Source organism: Cibotium barometz, chromosome 52 (genome assembly GCF_041138505.1).
Source record: "Cibotium barometz isolate CiBa-2024 chromosome 52, ASM4113850v1, whole genome shotgun sequence".
Taxonomy (NCBI): domain Eukaryota; kingdom Viridiplantae; phylum Streptophyta; class Polypodiopsida; order Cyatheales; family Cibotiaceae; genus Cibotium; species Cibotium barometz.
The window spans coordinates 15,610,080-15,631,356 of NC_141097.1; the positions used below are offsets into that span (position 1 = coordinate 15,610,080).

Consider the following 21,277-nt stretch of genomic DNA (forward strand, 5'->3'; position numbering starts at 1 on the left):
CGTCTACGCGATGCACGAAGTTGAGGGGGGGGGAGGCTTTTCACATTCTGCAGCTCGAAACCTTGGAGCTAATAGGGGCTGCCTTGGGGACAGGCTGGGGCGAGAGAGAGAAAGAAAGAGAAAAAGAGAAAAAGAGAATTATGTTGCTGCCTGAGCAAGGGTGGATGGGTGGGTGGGCTAAGGGGGGCAGAGAGAGCCAGTGCACAGGCATGAGCAGGGCAGATATAGGGTGGTGGCAGAAGGTAAAGCAGCACGAAGGGCAGAAACAGGGAGGCGGTAGAAGTTACAGCAGGGTGCAGGGCAACCAGGGAGCCGCGCAGGGCAGAAATAGGGCAGCCGCAGAAGGTACAGCAGCGCGCACGGCAACCAGGGCAGGCAGCAGAGAGAGTTGACAAAGCTGTAGAATAAGAGGTAGATTGCACGACTCAATGATGATTTGATTGATGTGTTGAACCTTCACCACCCTTGGAGTGAACGAGGTGGTGTCTGAGAAACCTTCAATAACCATGGTGATTTGGACTCTAGACCATACCAAAAGAGACACAATGACACCAACACCTAAACTCTCATCTCAGGCCTAATATAAGACCTTGACCACTCATGACAGCCTACATCCAAAAGCAAACTCCACCAGGCTCCACTAAACCCAATCCGAAGAAGGATTAAAAGCACCAGAAGAATCTTTAGTGTACTCAAGAGGCAATGTGTTTCATCCTGAGATTACTCTTGTTTTAGATCAAAGTGCTTGCATCGAATATAGTTTTAGCATGACAGGCTTTGATCCTAACGACTTGATACGTACGTTTTGGGTCCATGTTAGGGAAGACTGTGCACATCCTTTTGACCCCCGTATGGTATCACTCCCTATACAGAAGCTAGGAGTGGAGATGCAATCCAATGATCACGTGTATTGTGTGAACCTCGGGTGAGACCTGGACAGATTTAGGACATGCTTGTGTCTCAGTTGGTTTTATAACCATGACGTCCATGTCGATTGGAAGGGTCATACTTTGTCTTTTGTTATGGATGATGCTCTAGTATGTTAAAGGGTGTTTTTGCGGTCCCAAGGTTTTAGAGAGCGTTAGGATAGACTTCATAGATGTTTTCTTTACTGGATATTCCCAGGGTTCTAGCTTGTGAGTATTCTACCTTACGGGATGAACTAGTTGAGGGAGGCTGAGATTGGGACAAATCGCAAAACATATTTATCCCTTAGGAGTTCTAAAAGGACGAGTCTTGATGGATGTGTAGGAATGTTTAATCTGGCTGTTTCTTCCAGAGGCAACCTATACGTTTGACCATGACATGAGGTGGAGGTTTGGGAAAGGATTGATCACCCTGATTGAGCTCTAAAGTGAATCCTAGTGGTATGGGACGCTAGGATCTCCAGCATGTAGAGTTCCCAATGGTTGTAGATTTTTAGCCGAGCTGTCCTATTCTTGAGGGGATAATTAACCTAGGTCAGGAGGTGAAAGGAATAGTAGGCAGATTTTATACAGGACTTTGCTAGGACTTTCACAGTACAGGCAAGATAATTTGGATGAGCAGGATTGGGATGGTGAATCTTTCGAGTTTCACCAAGATTTGTGCTAACTTGTGCGATTCCTTGAGAAGGCTATCACACTGACCGATAGAAACTCGGTCGGTATTTTGTAGCAGGTCCAAGCAAGGAGCTCCATTGTTATTAGACCGGGACTCAAGGGTCAACAGGTAGTCAATATTTTATCTAGAACAGGTTATGGTTCCAACATGATTAAGTCTATGTGCGGATTGTGTGCTGAGATTAGGAGAGAAATTCCTTATGACTATCGACACCCCTATAGCAGGTCATCCAAGGAACAATAGACTTATGAATTGGTAAAATGGATGTTTTACTAACCTCATATGTAGGAGAAGTCTAGGACTATGTGTCCAGTGGACACAGATCACTTGCAGAGGGGGTTTCTTGTTTGGATTGTGGCTTTGGAGGCAGTTAGGTACTTGAGGAGGATTCTGAATTTCTGATTTTAGTCAGCGTTTTGCTGATTTTGGAGCATCTATACCTCTGTTTTGTTCCTCACCTACACGGTTTCCCGGTTTCTTCGCCTTGCCTTCTTTTGGCGCTGGAGTGATATTTTTTTTTGTTGGATAGCAGTGTTTTGGCTGCGTTTTGCTTCCCACAGGAGTTTTCTACACTCTAAGGGGGCCTATCTAGAGCTACTTCACTTGAGGATCAGTTTCGGGAGCTGTTTTGTATCTGTGGAGACTTATGTCATGTCATGTGAATAAATGGAAAAGTATTTCCATGAACTTTACTTTCAGATTACCATGGACCAGCACAGGGCATGATGCTATTTGGGGGATGGTTGACAAGTTGACAAAAGTGGCAAGATTTTTACCACCAAGGACAACCATGAGAACAACTAAATAGCATAACAGTTTGTTGGGCAGCTTTTCAGATTGTGTGGTCTACCTTGTGACATAATGAGTGACGAGGACTCTGAGTTTCTGGACACTTCTGAAAGCTAGTTTCCAAGAAATGCAGACTATGCTAAGTTTGAGTTCCTCTAGTTATCCTTAGGCAGATGGGCAAATGAAGAGGGTGGAGCCAGGTATAGGAGGATATGTTTGTGCATACATCTCTAGATGACCATTTGATTGGGAGAAGTACATCCCTATGGTAGTACTAAGCATTCGGTTCATTATGTTGATGTGCGGATATCAACCTAGAATTCTGGTAACTTTGAAATTTAACAGTATTCAATTTGGTGCAACTAGAGATTCCTTAGTAGTTACGCAGGGGGGACACTAGTCAGTGCACAAGATTGGATTGCTCAAGATAGAGCAAGGTCTTATATTGATAGGTAGTGTTCCTGAGGGAGTGATGTTGCGGATGAGGGGGAAGGCTGGAAGTTATCCCCTATGTACAAGGAATTACCACGTCGTAACAGGGATAGATATTGTTTTGTAGCTGGTGGAGAGTTGTCTCAATGATTTCAGGTTTTCCAATTCCACGAGGGTTGGGGGACTAAAGAATGGTTTATGTTCTTCAAGGACTTGAGAAGGTTCTGTTTTTCTGTCATGGTTCCAAGGTCATATACTAGAGGAACAATATCTTCAGTTGAGTTGGTTCTTTGATACGTGGCTATGCTGTGATATGCAGCAGAATCTTTGTATTGGAAGATCCTGTCACACAAATGCTCACACCGTCTTCTGTATCCTGAGTTTCGTGAGTTTAGCAATCCATTTCAATACTTCAAACTTTAAAGAGATGAGAGAGAGAGAGAGATATGAGAACTGTACACCAGATTGGGTCCCGAATTACCCACTGAAGGGCCACCTATCCCGATAACGAGATAGTATTTGCTTTATTTCTTTAGAGAGAATGACTGTGGACTGTAGATAAGCCAAACGCAAGATCTCGGAGGATCGGAGAGTGGCTGATTTGTACACGGCTGTAGAAACACCTCGATGACCTGATCTCGAGCCTATGCACTCTTCCCAAGGGCATGAGGAAGGACTGCACACCTGAGGCTGAGAGAAGAAGAAGGTGGACTGTTCTACACTATGTTAGAATGCTGAAAACACTTATGAATGCTGTGTTACCTTCACCAGATGACTGCTGCATGTATGGATGATGCACAGAAGGCTGGATACTGATGCAAACTGCAGATTCAGGGCTGGAAACTGCTGCAAACTGTTGATTCAGGGCTGGAAACTGCTGTGGACAGAAACGCAAACCTATAGGGATGCTGATGGACTGAAACGCAGAGGTTCTGGGACTGCTGGACAGAAACACAGAGGTACTCTGTTGCTGGACTGAAACGCATGAATGTACTGCTGCTGGACAGAAAATGCAGGCTGGCTGCAGGCTGATTGCTGGCGTTGAACTGAGGCTTGACAGTATGCTGAATTAGAGACTGTAGTGGACTGAATCAAGGCTGATTTAAGGCTGATAGCAGGCGCCTAGGGCTGACTGAAGCAAGGGTTCTCAAGGGCTGGAGAAGCAAGCTTATGAGCTCCAAGGGCTAGATTAGTCTAGAGTGGACTTTGTCTTGTGGGTCTGTGATCCTAGCTAATGGAAAATGAGCATTAAACTGATGAACAAATTGATTAACTGATGAATGATCACACTTACCATCATACTTACTGAAATTTGGTTGACTGCGAATGATGGTGGTTGATGCTGCTGCCTGCGGGCTGCTGGCTGGTGACACCTATGACATGGGAGACTAAGGAGAGCTGCTGATACCTCAAGTGTGTGGCCTCCTTTTCCCGTTGGTGTTCGAGTAACATACGTTCTCGATCAAGCTCACGTTGGTGTTCCCGAGCGGCGAGTTCAGCTTGACGCCGGTCTTCGTCGATCCTGCGTTGGGCTTCCTCATAGTCCCGTCTTTCTTCTTTTTCTCTTTTCCTTCGGGCCTCGTCCTCTCTCCTTTGTTGTTCCATCTGAAAAAAGAGGGAGATGTAGTCGGGTGCTACTGGAGGTGTAGGACGTGCTGCTGCTGCCTCCAAGAGTTGGAGACGTTCCATGAGCAGCTGGTTCTGAGCTCTTAGAAGAGCTATGGTGTCTGCTGTAGGCGGAAGAACGAGGTCTCCTTCGGGGGAGACGTCTTCCGGCTGATGAGTACTCTCTCTTGTAGACATGATGCTGAAGTCGGTGGTCGTGCCGGAACGCAATCTAACCATCCAAGGATGCCCCCACGCTAGGATACGGTGTGTGTGGACAATCTGAATCTGATACCAATGTGATATGCAGCGGAAGTCTTTGTATTGGAAGATCCTGTCACACAAATGCTCACACCGTCTTCTGTATCCTAAGTTTCGTGAGTTTAGCAATCCATTTCAATACTTCAAACTTTAAAGAGATGAGAGAGAGAGATATGAGAACTGTACACCAGATTGGGTCCCGAATTACCCACTGAAGGGCCCCCTATCCCGATAACGAGATAGTATTTGCTTTATTTCTTTAGAGAGAATGACTGTGGACTGTAGATAAGCCAAACGCAAGATCTCAGAGGATCGGAGAGTGGCTGATCTGTACACGGCTGTAGAAACACCTCGATGACCTGATCTCGAGCCTATGCACTCTTCCCAAGGGCATGAGGAAGGGCTGCACACCTGAGGCTGAGAGAAGAAGAAGGTGGACTATTCTACACTATGTTAGAATGCTGAAAACACTTATGAATGCTGTGTTACCTTCACCAAATGACTGCTGCATGTATGGATGATGCACAGAAGGCTGGATACTTATGCAAACTGCAGATTCAGGGCTGGAAACTGCTGCAAACTGTTGATTCAGGGCTGGAAACTGCTGTGGACAGAAACGTAGACCTGTAGGGATGCTGATGGACTGAAACGCAGAGGTTCTGGGACTGCTAGACAGAAACGCAGAGGTACTCTGTTGCTGGACTGAAACGCATGAATGTACTGCTGCTGGACAGAAAACGCAGGCTGGCTGCAGGCTGATTGCTGGCGTTGAGCAACTGAGGCTTGACAGTATGCTGAATTAGAGACTGTAGTGGACTGAATCAAGGCTGATTTGAGGTTGATTGCAGGCGCCTAGGGCTGACTGAAGCAAGGGTTCTCAAGGGCTGGAGAAGCAAGCTTATGAGCTCCAAGGGCTGGATTAGTCTAGGACTGAAGGCAAGGATACTCCTAGGGCTGAGGAGAAGAGCTCTTAGCACAATGAAGACTGAATGAGAAACTAAGCTCTATGCAAGCCTATTTATACTAATTGGAGGTTGGTCATCTAATAAAGTTTATATTTATAAATGCTAATAATGCAAATAATGCTAAATAAATACTATTAAATATGGGAAAAATACCAGATAAATCCTAGTAAATTCCCTAAGGCTTCTGGGATGTTCTAAATGATGCACAGGCATATGAATGCATATTATGCAGGATGCAGAGTGCTTTCTGATGCAAACCCTAAGGCTTCTACTAACTCTACATGCATGAATGATTCTCTCCAAGTGGGTTAAGGGACTTGACTGACTGACTGACCCACCCGCTAAGGCTGAGGAATGACCTACGTAGCTCGTGCCTGACTTATCCTGGACTGAGGATGTACAATGGGGTCACGGCGTACGACAATTATCATCCTATTGGGTTCTAAAACTGTACAACTGTTGCACTTCTGATGATGAGCCATCTTGTCACCATGCACTGAGTGCAGAGTGCATGTGACATATGCGGATTTGATAGACATGTATACACTTGATTTTGGAGATAGTTGGTGCAAGCCTAAGGTTCAATATTAATAAATCCTTGGTTATTTGCTATTTATAACTGGATGATTATTTATAGCATAAAGAAGTCACTATATAAGTATTATTATTCATTGTGGTTTGGACCTGGACCAAGAGGCTTACTCCTCCCATGGACATGGTGGATCAGAGGAAGTCTTGCCAAGGGTCCCATAGAGCAAGCTCTGGTGGTGTACATGTATGGCTCATGGAGCCTAACATGATGTGACTCCCTGGGACTAGCTATCTTGGACATTTTCTATACTTATGATGTTCTGGGAAGGTTCCGGAAGGATCATGAGCCCTGGACATTTTATTTGATACAACTGAGCAGATGGGTATTTCTTCCGGTCTAGCTGCACTCATGTGTATGCATGACTTTGATTTTATCTTTGGATGACTTGTTTTGTTTGCCTGGACAATGCCTGGATTTTCTGCCTGTGTTAGTCCATGGGCCAAGCACACCTGGGCACCCTATGGACATGTATGTGCACACTTGTTTGGGACTGACAGGTGGTCTACATGTGTTTTGCAAGTGGTAAGTATTCCCAAAAACTCAATTTATAGCTTTAAGAGTTCACATGCTAATAATTATTGGTGCAGGTTCACACTCACTTATAAGTGACCGAACAACTTATAAGTGAGTACACATTGGGTTGGACCTATTTAATACACGTGGCGGCCAAAAGCTAGGCACTGGACAACATTTGGGCCTTCTTCATGTAGGCGCCCCCTTCTGGACTTAAAAAGCACCCATCAGAGCTATTTCTGGTGGTGGGACTCTATTATTGAAAGAGAACCCCAGTTAGAGTTGGGCACATGCTTTTCTGGTGCGCATGGAGCTGGTCAACTGGTTTTCTCTCTGTTTTACAGCCTGCTGCAGCCATCTATCGCGACAGAAGCCTACCAAGTGTCAATAGAAGCCGACTGTGTTTGCAGGTTCTCCTACTGCTGGCTGACTGTTTACAGGTCTGAAAAGCTGCTGGCCAGGGCATATAAACAGGAGGAAGAGCTGGTTGAAGGGCTAGGAACAGATCCTCTGCTATTTGAAGACCTTCTGGCTTGTGTGCAACTGCTGGTCGATATCTTATGTGGCTACTCAGGGCTGCTTGACTGCTGTAAACAGCCTTTGAGGGCTGGTTGGCTTGCTCTATGAGCCCGACAGGAAGAAGATGACGATGTTGAGTTGTCCCGGGCTGATGAGGGAGTGCTATGGGCTGTCCATAGTTGTCCTACATGTGCTTGATGCCGCAAATGCTCACTTGTGCTGAGAATTGTCAACAAATTCAGTTCATGTTATGTTTTCTTGTATTCATACTTGTACCGGAAGAGATAGGTGCTATAGCCAGTGGAGAATCCCTGGGCACCCCTGAAGTTGTATTTGGAAGCACTCCTTATTGGTAATCTAACCGCGGGGAGGCGCCGGGGGGGGGGGGGGGGGGGGGGGGGGGTATTGTGCAGAGTTGTTATCTTCTTTCTATTTGGCATGCTTATGTGTTTGTTCAATTTTCATGATTGATAAGATTTCCACCCTTCCGTTTATATTGGTATCAGGGTTGGCTTTCTACACAGTTGTGCGTAATATGATGTTGGATATGGCTGTAAGGAGTCATTCTCCGTGAGAGAAGGTTGGGATTCTGAGGTAGCCCTCCTCTTATTGTCACGCCTCGAAAGAGGTTACTTTTGGTTTACGCAGCAGTGAGCGTGTGGAAAGACTTCTTGGCCCTCCTGTCTGTGTAGGGGCACTATTGCACCCTTGCAATCTATTCAGTATCATACTTGGGGAGTTGGTAGCAAGCGATTCTAGGGCACGGAAATTCTTTTCTTTCTAAAAATCTGGAAGACACATTATGGCTAGCTAGTCAGATCATTTTGTGGAGGACTCTATCACCCGTAATCGCAGCATGCGGGAAGAGGATAGAGACAGGGATCATGTTGGGGCTTTGGCAGATAACGATCCACCATTGTCTGCTAGGGCTGAAGATCAGCTGGATATGGATGCCTTGATGAATGAGCTTGAAGATCTCTGTGCTTTGCAAAGAGACCCAGATGTATAGAGGGTCATTGAATCAAAGTCTCATGCCAAGGTTGATGTGGTCACCTTTGATGCAATTGTTCAACAGATGGGAATTGACAAACCTCGAGAGTTGGTTGTTGCTTATGTAAAAAGCCATGGCGATGTTGTTTCCGATGACGAGGGCAAGTGGGTCTTCACACAGCAACCTCGCAGGCTATCCTGTGAAGGGAATTTTGATGATGATGTGAGAGTGCATGCAGCCCGCACCAGTGATGTAAGAGGGCATGCAGCCCGAACAAGTGATGTGAGTGGGCATGCAGCCCGAGCAAGCATTTTGAGGGGACTTGCAACCCATGCAACAGATATGAGGGGGCATGCAGCCCGAGGAGATGATGTATACTGATATGCAACTCGAGGGGACGATGAGGGGTTTCCAGCCCATTTGAGAGATGCAGGCGATCTTCATGCATTGTCGGTGGTATCTCCACGTTCTAGGTATGTACCTGCTCCCAGAGTTTCATCCAGAGTGGGAGATGTTGCATGGGAAATCAGCCCTAGACTTGGGCACCGTCGCCATCGCAGACATGACAAGAAGGATGATGTATTAGAGCGTCAGGAAGCTCATCATGGCAAGAAGGCCAAAGAGTTCAAGTCAGGGGACAAGGACATCGAATTCAAGAGCTATAATGGAAAGTTGGATACTACCAAGGCACTTGCTTTCATAAGGCAATTTGAAATAGCCTTTTGCACTGAGGAATTTACCAAGAAATCTATGCTTAGGCATGTGGGTATGCATCTTAAAGAGATTGGTGGATGGCAAAGCTTTTGGACAGGACGGCTGCTCGTACATGGAGTACTTTCAAAGAGCAATTCTATGATTAGTTCCTTCCTCCTAACTTCGAAAAGCATGTACGTAAGGAATGGGATCGGCTAACACAGGATGAAGGCGAATCCATTTCCTCTTATGTCTAAAAGTTTTGGCGGATTCTTCTCAAGGTCACACCTTTCATGACGATTAGTGAGGACGAGAAGAAAAGAAAGTTTGAGTCGGGCTGCAAAGAATCATTCAGAAGAGCCTTGCATTATATCCCCACAACACCTTACAGGAGCTCATATACTCAGCCACTATTTCTGAGGAGTTGCATGGTAAGGGAGCTTCAAAAAGGCAAGAATTCAGCTCATACAAGGGAAAATTTAGAGCTGGAAATGAGCAGAAAAAGGGTGGACAGTCACCTAAGTTTATGCCTAATGAGTCCAAGTATGCAAAGGGGGGCTCGGAAAAGAAGCTGGGGGTAAAAAGGATGATCCTAAGCTGTCCAAACAGCATATTTTTGATTGCATGAGAGAGGGGAAGTGTTTCACATGTGGGAGCAAGGATCACATGAAATCTCAATGCCCCCTAGAATCTCAAAAAGAATAATGTGCAGGATGCAAAACCGAGTATGAATGTTATACCCGATGTTCAAGGTAATACTGCACATGAACCAAAGAACAAATCTTATGCAAAGCTTGGGACAAGTTAAAGGACCAAACAACTTTATTCCTTTTTGATAATGCCTCAACAGATCCATACAGATGGCTGCTTCTCTTGGGCTAAAGCCCGAGGAATTGGGCATGGACTTTCATGCGGATCCTTCCTTTGAGGGAAGGAAGTTAAGGTCACTCCCATCATAGGGAAGCTTCGCATACAGATATAGGGATATTTGGATCATGAAGACTTCCTCGTGGCACTACTTACGGGATGTGATGTGATACTTGGGATGCCTTGGCACTATCGTTTAGATCCCAAGATTTTGCACAAAGAAAAGAAAGTGATGTTTACTCATAGGGGTAGGGAAGTTTGTATTATGCGGGTACTATTGGGAGTACCATACCCGTTGTAAGCCATATTTCTATTTCCAAGGCAATTAAGAAATCAGCTTGTTCTTACTTGGTCTTTGTACGTAATAATGTTGCATAGAAGGCCGGGCAGTGGGCTGAGGGGCATGGACTGAAGCGCATTGCTGGCTGGGCTGTGTGGTCAGGGTGCACAGCAGCACGGGCAGAGATCAGCACACGCAACTGGCCGTACAAGTAAGGGCAGGGCATGTTAAAGATGGGTGGGGATTGGCTTACATAGGCTTGTCTCCTTATGCTTTCACGAGGATATGAATTGAACAAAAAGGGGAAGTATGTTACGTCCCGACATGCCTAGGATTAGGACTAGGGGCATGTGCTAACCCAAGGTTAACCCAGGATTAGAGTTTAGGCTTAGCTAGGACGTGGGGACCTGGAGGGTTCACACGTGGGCTAAGGGCACTAGCAAAAAGAGGTCTATATTGGCTAAAAGCTTATAATTAATAAGGATTAATAATGGCTAAAAGCTAATAAATAAAGCAAGAAAGCTAATAAATAAAGGAAGGGCCAATAATAGCCGGGTTATTAGTATATTAGTGACCTTGGGGTCACTTATTAGACACAAGAGGTCAAGTAATCATGTGGTGGCCTGGGCTATCAAGGAAGCGTGCAAGATCTCGTGGCCATGGAGCTGCAAGGAGGGTGGTTCGGCCTAGTGGTATGGGGTGCTAGGTTGGGGCCATCGGTACCAAGCAAGCTCGCCCGACTGCTATATGATGTCCGGCTGTGGCTCGCATACTTGTAGGGGTGTGTCACATGTTACATGAGGAATGTGGTGAAAGATTTTGTTCGTGCTGATTTGGCAAGTCATAAAGCTGTCACACATGATTCTCCATGTAGGGGTTTCCATGATCAGCTTGGGTGGTCTCTTTTTTTCAAGAATACGCAAAGGGTATGAGCTGTCTACACTTAAAAAGAGTTGGTAGAGCTCCATCTTGCATTTGGCTCTACAAACGCATGTTTCTTGATAGGTAAGGTGGCAACAGGATCTATGCATTTCCCGTTTAGAGATCAGACCGCATGCCTTTTCTCAAAGGAGGTGAAGCCATGTGTTTTTTACGATTCTCAATCATACCTCCCATTTTGAAGTCAGCGCGAGATTACGCTCTGGAGTAAGTAGTGCGGGGGAAACTAGCTTGGTTTGATTCATGAATGAGAGAGAGAGAGAGAGAGAGAGAGAGAGAGAGATATTAACGTCTGCGAAAGGCCAAAGTGGCCTATGAGACCAAAAGTAAGACAAAAAGGACTTTAAAAAAAACCCTAAAACAATCCTAAGAGAACAACTAACTGAAACTGAAAAGTACAATAAACTGATTGTCCTACAGTTGAGAACTGTAAGTAAGACTCCTAGATGATACTGAGTAGAAAATACTGGAAAATGTATATCAAGTAGATCCATGTATGTTGATCAGTTGAAGTGCTGCCCTCTCCTCCGATCAAATATCTCCGCCATGGCGCTGTCTAGAATGGAGAGGTCGTAGAAGCAAGGTAGGTGCCTCCGATGCCGAGTAATAAAGGCTCTGATCTGGCGATGGTGAGGATGCCGTGGTCGGGATCCTGGTGCGCGTGGCCGACAAGCATGACATAAGATGACTGCTCTATGAGTGGTGACTCCCTGGGAGTGTTGTGGCCGGTGCCTTGATGGCCCGATGGAGGAGGTATCAGGAGGTGTGTGGGCTGGGTTGCTGGTGTTGGTCTGTCGGGATCCTCTATCTAGGTACATCATGGCTTGGTCTCCTATCTGCCAAGAGGGTCTCTTTGTGTCTCCTGAGCTCATGTAGGAACAATCCCAGGCATCTCTGATCCTCAAACTCTAGGACCCTGCTAACGGCCCAAAACCCTCTCGGAAGAGGCAGTGATATCTCCCTCGGATCTCATAGTAGACTGTACATCGGCAAATGTAGTGCTTCTCTGTCTCTCCCACTTGGTAGCATAGCTAACAAATGCGATCATCCGAGATCTGATGCACATATCACCCTGTCTCAATCCGCAGTTGGTGTGATGAGGTCCCGATCTGTCCAATGGCACAACGTATCCCATGTGATAGGTGTACATCCATGTACACCGGGCGGTTGATAAAATCATCTGGTGAGAGGTGTAGAAATTGGCTCTTGTAATGAGCCATTTTCGTGCCTAAGGGTTCAAGGGTCCAAGTCCATGTCCACTCTAACGATATCCATCCTAATCACGCGGTTCTGCTCTGAGCGGGTGAGATCCAAAAATGGACAATCTAGGCTGCAATGAAAGGGTGGTAGTGCCTCTATCCGCAAAGCATGTAGGTCAAACCATGATCTCATCTGAGTATACCAGCAATGAGTATCTCCATCCTCTGCCAACTGTATGGATGAGGCCAATGCCAATTGGGAGTACCTTTGCTGAGGGAGCTCCCATAGCCGCTGTAAAAAGGTAACTACTTGGAATAGGGCCTCGATCACTACTGGTGCGACACCCATCTCAGCTTGAACAATCTCATTTGGTACCGATCATTTGCTCCGAATCATGCGGGCAATCATCATAATCAGTGGTCATTTGCCTCCATCCCTCATCTGTCCCTCTCTGAGATCTATGATGTATGTTGAGCCCCCAAATTGGAGCTCCGTACAGGAGGGTAGGTGTGACAAGTGTATCAAATAGCCACAATTTGGTGCCCGGCTCTTGAAACTATATGTGTGCACATTGCCTCTCAAATGCTCCCAAGGCTGCATGCCTCGAGCTAATCTAGCTGATGCTGCCTCCTGCAGGGAGAGACGCGATCCTATGAAAGTAACTCCCAAGTAGACATATGACCTGACGTATTCAATCAGCTTCCCTCGGAAAGTGAACTGAGGCTCTGATCTCATCACCCATGCCTGTGTGGTGTTAAACACCATAACCTTGGTTTTTCCAAGGTTCACTGTCACATCTCTATCCGCACAGAATGCCTGTAATGCATCTAGATGTCTCTGTAATCCCTCCAGAGAGTCTGAGATTAGAACAATATCATCAACATATAACAAGATGGGTATCAACACCCCTGCCAGGCATGCCCCTGGGCCTCCCAATCTGTCTATATAATCAGAGACTACATCAATGTACAGTGCAAAGAGGGTGGGCGATAGCGGGCATCCCTGCTTCACCCCTATCATGCTGGTCACCATATCGAATAGTCTACCTGGAGCTTGGACTCTGCCTGTCACAGACAAACAAAGCATATATCCCCCACTGCATGCATATCCTTGGGTACCTCAATGTCATGCAATTTGTGCATAAGCCTCGCACGTGGTACGGTATCGAAGGCTTTGCGGAAGTCCACAAAGCAGTAGTATATCCTTCTCTTCTGTGCCCTGGCCTCTTCAATAAGTGCCCGAGGTGTCAGTATGTGATCCAAGGTAGTAAATCCTCTCCTGAAACCGGCTTGTCCCTGTGCTCGATGACCATGCCTCACTACCCAACAGCTCAGCTCCGACTCCAATATAGAGCCATATAGTTTGTCCAAGTAATTACCATTCATGATCGTATTGTAGTTGCCTGACACCATGGGGTCCCTACTCTTAAAGAGTGGTACAATGATATGCTCTGTCCAGCTTGCCGGGAAACCCTCACAAATGGCACGATTAAACACATGTACGGTCAGCATAGCCAAAGTGTCGCACGCATATGAGAAGTGCTCTCCAACTAGCCCATCATGATCCTGTGCCTTTCCATTCTGTAACCTGTCTATCGCATCTAGCACCATCCGCATAGTTAAAAAGGTGCTGCTAGCCGGTCTAGCTCCCAGTGGAGGGGGGGTGGGGGGCTGTCTTGGTGCATCATATAGCTCTCTAGCATAAGCATGCCATGCCTCAGGTGCAGTAATTGTAGTACCAGGCTGTCTCTCCTAAAACATCTTCCATGCCCTCTTGCTGTCCTTCCCCAGGAAGGGGAAAGAAAGTATAAAGGTAGTGAAAGGTAGAAAGAATGGTATATTATCATCTTCAGAAGACCCAGTGGATCTATGAGACCAAAAATAGCACAAAGGTTCCATGTAGTACTAAGTCATAAAAAAGACTCAAAGAAACTACAAAAACTCATACAAAAGGATAAACTAGATTTACGTCTATCATGTCGTCATCACCACCAACATCATAATGAGCACATGGATACATGTGCAAATACATCTCCATATCAGTACAAAGGAGATCTCCTATGTGTGTGGTGTCATCTTCATCCAGTAGAATATCTAGCATAAGGAGCTTGTGTGTAAAAGATGACGCAGACACCACGCGGGGAGGGGAGCGCTGTAGCTAGTGAGTGCAGTCCAAGGTGACTCGAGGTGGTCGAGGTGGGCCGTGGATCAATGCAGTAGGGTGAGTGGTCCTCCTAAGTGTGTCTGCGGGCTGGTGCTGCCATCCTAAGCCTGGAAGAAGCTGGTAATGGTGAGTTGTGAGGTGTCACGAGGCTGGGCTATGCTATGCTATGTATGTATGTATGTACACACACATGTACATGTATGTGTATATATGTATATGTATACAAACATACATACATATTGAGAGAGAAAGAAAGAAAGAAAGCTGTATTAACGTCTACTAGAGGCCGAACTCGACCTATGAGACAAATCAATGTACAACTGTCAATGTCTTCTGGATGTCGAGAAAAAAAAGGACAAAATGAACATGAAATAAAGTATGAAAGTACTCAGCTAGTGGGGGGGTGTGATGGATGGAGCACTACCGCAAGAGGCTCAGTATGCAACCTATATGCATAGGGTATACAAGAATGCAATGCAGATCTGTCTAGCTCCAACCAGTACCATAATGGGCGTGTAATATGTGATACATAGGCGATGGCGAGGCAAAAATACCTCGAAGCATGATCTCCGGGTGTGTGTAAGTGAGCTAGCCACTCCTGGATATGGTGTTGATGTCGAGCCCGTATCTCTGTGATCTCCCTCTGATGTAGTCTGGGAGTCTGGTAGCCTCGTGCTCTCGGTCTCCGTCTGGCTCGGAGGTTCGCAGCGCGTTGATGTGTAACCCCCTCCTGTGTCAGGGTAGGCACTGGGATAGATCACTGGAAGAAATCAGTGAGCTAGAGTTGTCGCCCACCTCTCCCTGTGGTATGAGTCCGTATCAGTGTCTCTCTGTGGCGCTCTGTCTCTAACAAGAACTGGCCAAATCTGCGTTGGTCTGCGGACTCCATGATCTGGCGGAGTGAGGGATGTCCACTGAAGATGGTGGTGTATCTCTCTCTAATGACACTATATGCTCTGCATCTGCATACATAATGTTCCTCACTCTCAACCTCCTCCTGGCATAGTCTGCATATCCTCTCTGCTCTGGGGATCCATGCTACCCTACCTGCCTCAATCTCAAGCTGGTGTGATGACACTCTGAGCTGGCCAATCGCCACTCGGGCACTGTGAGGCATGTACACATCCATGTATCGAGGTCTCTGTATGAATCCATCCACTGAGATATGCATAAACTGATCTCTGTAGTATAGCATCTTCAGCAGTAGAGACAGAAGAAAGAAAGAAGAAAGAAGAAAGAAAGGTGTATTAACGTCTACTAGAGGCCGAACTCAACCTATGAGACAAATCAATGTACAACTGTCAATGTCTTCTGGATGTCCAGAAAAAAGAAAAGGACAAAATGAACATGAAATAAACTATGAAAGTACTGAGGGTGTGATGGATGGAGCACTACTACTAGAGGCTCAGTATGCAACCTATATGCGTAGGGTATACAAGAATGCAATGCAGATCTGTCTAGCTCCAACCAGTACCATAATGGGGGTGTAATATGTGATACATAGGCGATGGCGAGGCAAAAATACCTTGGAGCATGATCTCCGGGTGTGAGTGTAAGTGAGCTACCCGCTCCTAGATATGGTGCTGATGTCGAGCCCCTCCTGTGTGTCAGGATAGGCACTGAGATAGATCTCTAGAAGAAATCAATGAGCTAGAGCTGTCACCCACCTCTCCTTGTGGTATGAGTCCGTAGCAGTCTCTCTCTGTGGCGCTGTGTCTCTAGCAAGAACTGGCCAAATCTGCGCTTGTCTGCGGACTCCATGATCTAGCGGAGTCACGGATGTCCACTGAAGATGGTGGTGTATCTCTCTCTAATGACACTATATGCTGTGCATCTGCATACATAATGTTCCTCACTCTCAACCTCCTCCTGGCATAGTCTGCATATCCTCTCTGCTCTGGGGATCCGTGCTGCCCTACCTGCCTCAATCTCAAGCTGGTGTGATGACACTCTGAGCTGGCCAATCACCACTCGGGCACTGTGAGGCATGTACACATCCATGTATCCAGGTCTCTGTATGAATCCATCCGCTGAGATACGCATAAACTGATCTCTGTAGTATAGCATCTTCGGCGGTGGAGGCTGAGAGAGAGAGAGAGAGAGAGAGAGAGAGAGAGAGAGAGAGAGAGAGAGAGAGAGACCGTTTTGCACAATTTTTGGAAGCTCATGGAAGGTGGAGTTTAGGCTACCGATAACAACAAGATTATGTAGGATGGTATTATGCCAAAGAGGGCATTAAAGGGCCTCATCCACCTTATAAGAACGGAGTGATAGACAGAACATCTGACACTGGCAAACGACTACCATATTCCCTCATAAGAGCCTTTGCCTATGGCCTCTATCTCCAACCTCATCCATGGCATCCGCACTGGTTTTGTGAGGTATCAGAGCATTTGTGACAACTTTACCCGTATTTAGATAGATACTAGTTTCTTATTACCACCTTTCTCCTTTTCCCACCCTGCCATTACATTTATGGCCACTAATCATTAGCTTTATTTTTCTTTTCTACTCCAATAAAACCACTCTTTGTTAATGAAAAAAAGTAAAAGTTGGAAACATGATGTCTTTCTAATAGGAACAAATTTAAACATGATGTCTTTCTAAGAAGAACACATTTACACATGGCTAAGGCTTTACCTTGTGAAACTTAGCTCCATTAGGTACATGATTGTAGGATCCAAGTTCTTCTCCACACTCAATGTAAGCAATTGTGGGTGTCGGGTGACGAGTCTATAAGTCAAGTTCCAAAAACCCCATTAGAAAGACCAAAAAAGTCTCTAGAATAAATGTAGAACATATCATGATGGAGAGGCAGTGTGATCCAGTCCTTGACGCCATGGGTTTGAACCTAAGTTCTTTATATGGGCGTAAGGGTATGAACAAAACGAAGTTGGGTTAACCCAGAGAAGGTTTACAGCTTTGCAAGTGTCGTACTTGCCAATTGCATCACGCTTGATTCCCAATCTTTCAAGGAACTCTGTATTTGGTCGAAGCTTTGTATCAATGCTGTGAGCCAAAATCATAGGTTTCCGCTTTATAACCTAGATAAAAACATTTAGCGAGAAGGTCACTATGAGAATCAAATAAAGGCACTAAAAGTAGGGTAGATCAACTGTCTAGATGAGAGGGAAGCCTAAGACAAGCATGGTCACATGAAGCCTTTGCTAAATGAGGTAATCCTTGGGTTAAGAAGTTGGGCACATGTCAACCACCACATTAGGGAAAAACCTTAGAAAAGTAAGAATATATCAAGCCTCGTGATGTTACTAATACAAAGGCATGATCCCTTAAACCACCTTAATGACATTGGCAGAGCATTGCAATTTACACAAGCCACAATGCTAAAAGCTTCCACACACACGGATGATGCAAATGTCGGAAGACCTTGAGTAGAGATGATTCCGTTACTCCAAGGCTTTCAAGGAACTGTATTGCAGGCTGCACTTTGTCCTCCACACTCAAACCCAGAAGTTGTGGAGCATTATATATGACCTGAGCACATCACACGTGCGCGCACACACACATACACATAACAATCAATTAAAAAAGGCATGAAAAAATGGTTGATGTTGGAAATTACCAAAAGCATGTGTGTGCAATATTATACACGAGATTTCAAACTCACCTTACCAAGGTCTTTTTTGTCGAGTCCCAAATTGACCAGAAAATTTGTCTTTGATTCAAAATTGAGACGATTCTTAAGCAACTGTGGGTGCCTGCGGAAAAGCTTCCCCATCAAAATTGAGTCTACACCAAGGCTTTCCAACTGTGACACTGCTGGTTGAAAGTCCTGTTAGCAGCCAAAAAAGTTACCATATCTATTTAATAAAACTGCTGGTTGAAAGTCCTGTTAACAGCCAAAATGGTTACCATATCTATTTCATAAAACTGCTAACAAGAAATATGAATTACACCACAAAGGTTGGACTTGCAAAATACAATAAAGAAAGCACTCACGTCTAAAACACATGTCGTATGTAGGTCTTCCTTAAAGTACACCCCTCGAGCCTCAAAATACTTGGAATTGAGTGGTTTTTGGTTCTATAAAGATCTAATGATGTCTAAGTTTTCAAGTTATGCTATGTTTTAGTTTTTTTGCACTAGAGCTGAAATTAGAAAATTGGCTCTAAAAAGCGCGAGCATATGCATGCTCCGGACTCCACCTATCACAATAGAGGTATCTGTAAGAGGGGAGAAGAGGTACCACAGAAGTATGCATGAAGACAAAAAACAGCACCTCCAATTTGGAGGCTACCATCCCTCCGTCCTAGCCCCGATGAGCAGAAACTCCAAGCTCCATCCTAGCCAAAGGCCAGAAATGGGTGAGAATGGTGATGCAAAGATCCTGAAGGTGCTGAGAGAGCTCGACTGCCTAGTCCTGGATGGCAGCTGCTACCATCTCGATATCCCACTCTGTCCCCAGGGCTGCACTGGAGGGGAAAGAGAAGATCATCGCGCCATTATCTATTGTAAAGGGCCTGGAGTGGTGAAAAACCACACATACCCAAACAAGGGCTACTGTCTCCTCAAAAATGTCGATCCCTTCAGTCAGCAAACATTGGAAGAAACTATAATCCACTAGCTGTCCCAGGATCCTGGGAGCCCCACCTCAGGACTCTGGCGGAAGAGCCCCCATGAGGGAAGCAACAATGGTCATCTCTACCGGCTCAGAGAACCGATGAATCAAGCGACCGACGGATCCAGTCGATTGTCTCCGCTCTGGGTCCGGAGTTGCTGGGGGCCGACAAGAGTGCTCTAGAGAGGCAGAAGGGGGGGGAGGGAAGGCTTGGAAGATGAGGGCGGGGCGGGGGGGACCACGGCGGGTAAAGAAGGTGACAAAGCAGGGACAGGAGGGGGGGAGGAGGTGAGGGGGGGTGGAGAGGCAGGGGAGGGGTGCTGTTGGGAGAGCCATCGGAGAGGACGGTTGTGGGGACAGGCTCACCGGGGGCTCAGAGAGGTCGATCGGCCTCTTAGAACACTAGGGATCTCGTCGAGGGATCGGTCGCCATTCTGGTGGGACCAGATGGGCCCTCTCCAGGACTAGCGAGGGCATATCACCAACGGGAAAATCCTGAGATAAATGCTCATAACGGTTCTCTGACAGAACCAAACCCTCCTGAGATCTGCCAGTCTAGCGCGCGCGGTGGCAACGCTCAGCTCGGGTGGTCATCTGTCGGCCCGGGCGTGGGGCCAGCCGTCCGCCACTCTCCGGCGGCTGGGTCATCCAGAATCGGGGCCTGGGGCTATGCTGCCTAAGGGCCAGCCTCTCTCCCTGCCCCTGATGAGGATCAGCACAAGAAACGGCGGGAGGAACAACTGGGGGCAGCCACCTGGCTTGCCGTCAAGGGCAAGCTCTGGCTAGATGGCCCATCTGCCTGCAAATGAAACATTGGCCTCGGAGGCTTGAATACTCCACGCACTGCTGTATGGGGTCACCCCGAAGGCTAGGAAGAGATATACAAGGCGGTACAGCCTCCGGTGAGGCCACAAATGCGGCGAGATGGAATCCCAGCTCCCTGTGCGAGGACCGAGGCAGTAGTGGGGTGGGACTCCATCACTCTCTCGACAGCACCACCAATCACCGGGAGAAGAGGAAGGTACTCCTTCCTAGGGCCTGGAAAACAAACAATCACTGGGAAAGCCGAGACGCCAGCCAGGGGTCAGACGCTGGATCGAAGCCGTGCTGCCACCGTACAAAGAACACATGCGCCATGCGTAGTGCAAGGGGACTCAGCTGCAAGCCTGCATGACCCGGTTTGACGCCACTGACGATCGAATTCCACCTGGTAGTATCCGTGTCCCAAAGGGTGGATATCGGTGATTTCACAGGTTCACCAATGAGGCTGGCTTGAAAGAGATCCTTAAGCTGTCCGCACGCAGGGCAGCTCTACCGACAATTTTGTAGACTAGGGTGGAGGTCTTAAAAGTTAAGAGAGGCAACTGCCGTGGTGGCGAGAACCTGAAAATCCACTTCGGAGAAAGAAATGCAAGCAGCGGCGGCAGCTTCAGTCGGGGATGATGCCTGCATCATCTGCATCAGCTATGCTAGCACCCCCACGGCTGCCTAAGTGCTGCCTATGCCATCTTCGCCCTTTACTGCTACCATCTGTGCCCTTTCACCTTTTGCCGCTCGCTCCAGCCAACCTGCACCAACAGCGCTACCCGCTATTGCCGACCAGCACCTTGTTGGAGAATGCAAAGGCGGAAGCATAAACTGAACAAGAGAGAAGAGAGAGAGCTTGTGGAACAGATCACCTTTTATAATAGCAACCAGCTTTACAATGGCAATAGCCAGCAAGAGATGTTGAACAATGTGCACGGGATTGGATGGATAAGTGAATAATGGGAAGGCTCCTTATATAGTGAAGGAATGACCTAGCCGACTACTCTGGAAGACGCCGACCAGCTCACAACTCATACAACAAGGAGAAAAGAGATAAATGCCCAATAAATAGGCACAGCCCAAAAACATTGAGATGCACTAGCACCTCCTCTGCAGCTCATAGCGTGCAAGAGTCTGAAGAAGATAAGTTGATGAAGATGCAACCATGGACCCTCCAGTACTGCGAATACTGGAATCACCTTGGAGAGAGCACCTACCAACATGTTTCCTCAAAACAAAATGCCACCACGAACAGCAAGAAACTTTGTTTGGCTACAAATTCCCACACAAGTGTGCAGTGAACTCCAAGAATAGATGATGAGTTGCTAGACACATTGCGCCCATAATCCCCAATAGTGGACAAAACACATCACGTCCCAAAAGCCTTGAACAATGAACTCGGAACAGATCCGGTTCATAATTTCTGCTACACCAAAGATAACCACATCCTGCCACATGCCTAATGCTTGGAACTCCGAAT

General features: G+C 46.6%; 1 protein-coding gene across 5 annotated transcripts in view; it reads right to left on the minus strand.

Moving 5' to 3' along the window:
* Nucleotides 1-21,277, minus strand: part of LOC147608857 (uncharacterized) — a 56,812-nt gene that overhangs the window by 29,959 nt on the left and 5,576 nt on the right. For 3 of the 5 annotated variants that reach the window (XM_086788160.1, XM_086788162.1, XM_086788163.1), the window contains 4 exons: nt 18,040-18,204; nt 17,799-17,906; nt 17,349-17,455; nt 17,052-17,144 (listed from right to left, as the gene is read on the minus strand). In XM_086788160.1, coding sequence (XP_086644286.1) covers nt 17,052-17,144; nt 17,349-17,455; nt 17,799-17,906; nt 18,040-18,204 — 473 coding nt within the window. Of the gene's footprint in view, nt 1-17,051; nt 17,145-17,329; nt 17,456-17,798; nt 17,907-18,039; nt 18,205-21,277 lie in introns of all 5 variants that reach the window. The other 2 variants (XR_015264306.1, XM_086788161.1) reach the window with 2 other exon arrangements.